Genomic DNA, 3275 nt, shown 5'->3' on the forward strand with positions numbered 1-3275 from the left:
GAACTTTTGATACAAGGCATGTTGTTTTCTGACCTGACCATTACACCAGCAAGCAGAGACTCATTAGAACAAGCAACATTTTTCCATTCTGCTGTTGGGTTAATTTGAGCAAACTGGAGCCTCAGTTTGCATGTTCTTAGCTGAGGGTAGTGCCACCCAGTGTGGTCTTCGGCCCATCTGCTTCAAGGTTCGTGTGGTTAGTAACATATGGCCAGGTGATGCTCTCCTCCAGCTACAGGACTGTTTTAATCTGACAAACTGGTCCATTTTTAAACAGCAGGATCTGGAGACCTGCAATCACTCTGTCCTTTTCTACATTAACTGCCGTGTAGAAAATGTGACGGTGACAAAAACTTAACTGAAAACCTTGGATGACAAGTAAAATCCAGGCTCTGATCAGAACTCGTAACTTAACCTTCGTGCTGAGGGTCATTTCCTTGTGCAACCTGCCAGTGCCAACCAGAGGATGGGTATTAAACAGGCAAAGGAGGCTTATAAGAAGAGGATCGGGGGCTTCCTCACTGATAACAACCCCCAGCCAGGTGTGGAGCGGCATCCCAATCTCTCACCAACTAGAAAGGCCAGAGCCCCCAACTGCCGACAGCAGCCTCAAACTCGCAGAGGACCTCAACACCTTCTTTAGATGGGTGCTCAACCTCTCCCTGACTCATGCCACCATTCCCACCAATCTGAAGGTCTCCACCATCATTCCGATCTCAATGACTACAGACCTGTAGCCCTCACATCTGTAGTAATGAAGTTTTTGGAGCAGATACTGTCTCAGCACATCAGAGACTGTCTACCACCCTTCCTTCACCCGCACCAGTTTGCTTACAGAGCAAATCCTTCACTCACCTTTTTTTCTCATTCTGATGTTTGGTTTGAACTTCAGCAGGTTGTTTTGACCATGCTGAATTACTGCCATGTGATTAGCTGATTCAGTTTTTGTGTTAATAAGAATTTACACAAACATTTTTATCTGGATTTCCTGTGCTGTTGCTACATGTGGGAAACCCTTCCCCTTACTGTTCTTCCCTATTACAAGTCGGATCTCTTCTGCAAAGATTTGCATGTATTTTCACTAAATTGACCACTGCAGCGCTGAACTGACCAGGTTTTGGTTTCAAAATTACATCAAACCTTTGTTTTAAACATGGAGCATATTTTCCATGCAGTAAAAATAAATAAAGTCAGTAAAGCCCCTTTGTTGTGGTGGATGTGATATAAAATGCAACTAATTTGTGAAATTGAATTTGTTTCACTTGTAGCTTTCGCCCAAGTTTCTGCACAGCAACTCCACCAGCCACACCTGGCCCTTCAGCGCTATAGCTGAACTGATTGGTGAGTCACTGTGATCTCATTGTATTTCGAGGTTGGTTTCTATTTCACTTCCAATTCTGAGAACAACAGCTATAACGACACAGACAGATGATTATATAACAAAGTCAAATATTTACTTGATTGAACTGTATGTCTTGTTTCATGTTAAAAAAATACAATAAATAACAATAATATGTAATATAATAGTGAAGATATATATATATATAGATATAGATATAGATATATATAGATATCTTCACTATATTTCTGCACGAATCTAACTTTATGAGTCTGTTTAATATGTACACTGTATGTAGCAGAAAAATAGGTCCTCTGTAAAAAAAAAAGTAGCCTCTCCCTGCTGCTCATCTACACTGTAATTCTGGCGTTCATATTTGGATTTTAAATGCTCCCTAAAACTGTTTTTGACAGACAATGCCTACGACCCAGACGTCAGTGCCAAACAGTTCTGGATTGATAAAACTGTGGTCAAAGGAGAAGAATGCCTCAGCTTCATGGATAATGGAAATGGGCTGGACAATAAAACAATGCATAAGATGCTCAGGTACAGATGCAACTACGGTGTCATTTTTTGAAACTTGTGGAAAGTCAGATTTCAGAAGATTGAAATCTTTGTAAAACCTTGAGATTTTAACATAAATTCATGGAGTGTGTGGTTTGCAGAATTTTATGGTGTCATTGTGCCATCATTGGGTGTCGTATTGAAGAAATTAAAAGTGTATTGTACAGCTCTCACCATGCCTTTTCATATCATGTGTTACTCGATATGGTCTCTTGTAGTGACGCGCGAATCATGAACGAATCGTTCAATACTCGAGAATCACTTTACTGACTCATGAATCATGATTCACAAGCTCAACTGACTCACTGACTCATCCCTGTTGCTGTTAGCAGCAATGTATCTAGCTTATAATTAAAATTGTGGAGAAAAACACAACATCCAGTATCTTAACAAAATAATTTCTGCTCTGAACTGGAAGGAAAAACCCTGAGTAGAAGCTCACATCAAGAAAATAGCTCCTCGGTTCACAGTAGCTTCGCTCTGCTAACATGCTAACAGCACATTTGAGCTACTCACCCCCTCCCTCCTGTGCTGAATCATAGAGCGAACGAATCACTCACTCACTCACCTACCTCCCCCCTCCTGGCTCACAGCTTCTTCTTCTTCTTGGTTGGCAACCAATGTTAAGGCGCATTACAAATTTGGTGCTAACAATGAAGGTTAAGGTCAAATGCTTAGCCAACCTAGGTGCTCATGTCTTCCGAGGCCTAGTATGTTGTTGTGAAGATTGAAGCCATGATAAATTGTGCGTAAGATAGCATTTGAACTGATTTCCACATTTGGTGAGACCTTGACCTTGATCATGACCATATTAAATTAAATCAAAAATTAAATCACCTAGAGATGCTTTTGGTACCTGCCATCAGACAAAAGTTAAACATGATATCTTGAAAACTGTGGATGCTAGACTGCTAACAGACAGTCAGACAAATGGAACTGATTGCATACTGCTTCCCTTCAGAGGGAGAATTATGGTTTGCAAAACTGGTAAAAAAAAAAAATTGCATTTTCTCTCCTTCAGCTTCGGATACAGTGACAAGATGCCCCTGAACGGTAAAGATCCAATTGGAATCTATGGCAATGGCTTCAAGTCTGGCTCCATGCGTCTTGGCAAAGATGCTATTGTCTTCTCCAAGTCGAAGAGGAGCTTATGCGTGGGGATGCTCTCCCAGACTTACCTGGAAAAGATTGGTGCAGATCAAATAATTGTACCTATTGTTTCCTTTGAAGAGAGCGACTCCAAGAACTATATCCTTTATCTAATGAAATATTATACATCAGCTATGTATTCATTACTCCAGGATCAAATTAAGTCAGCTGAAAAAGAACAGGAGCAATCCAGAGATCTCAGAGAGAAAAAAGGGAGAAAAAA

The 3275-nt window shown here is 40.6% G+C and overlaps 1 protein-coding gene across 1 annotated transcript in view; it reads left to right on the top strand.

Moving 5' to 3' along the window:
• Nucleotides 1-466: 466 nt before the first annotated feature.
• Nucleotides 467-3275, top strand: part of morc3a (MORC family CW-type zinc finger 3a) — a 13581-nt gene continuing 10772 nt past the window's right edge. Inside the window, exons 1-5 of the mRNA XM_013908311.1 lie at nucleotides 467-542; nucleotides 577-695; nucleotides 1269-1341; nucleotides 1753-1885; nucleotides 2925-3151. Of these exons, the coding sequence (XP_013763765.1) occupies nucleotides 467-542; nucleotides 577-695; nucleotides 1269-1341; nucleotides 1753-1885; nucleotides 2925-3151 (628 nt within the window). The remainder of the gene's footprint in view (nucleotides 543-576; nucleotides 696-1268; nucleotides 1342-1752; nucleotides 1886-2924; nucleotides 3152-3275) is intronic.

Source organism: Pundamilia nyererei, unplaced genomic scaffold, assembly GCF_000239375.1.
Source record: "Pundamilia nyererei isolate P.nyererei 1_Seehausen unplaced genomic scaffold, PunNye1.0 scaffold00009, whole genome shotgun sequence".
NCBI classification, from domain to species: Eukaryota; Metazoa; Chordata; class Actinopteri; order Cichliformes; family Cichlidae; genus Pundamilia; species Pundamilia nyererei.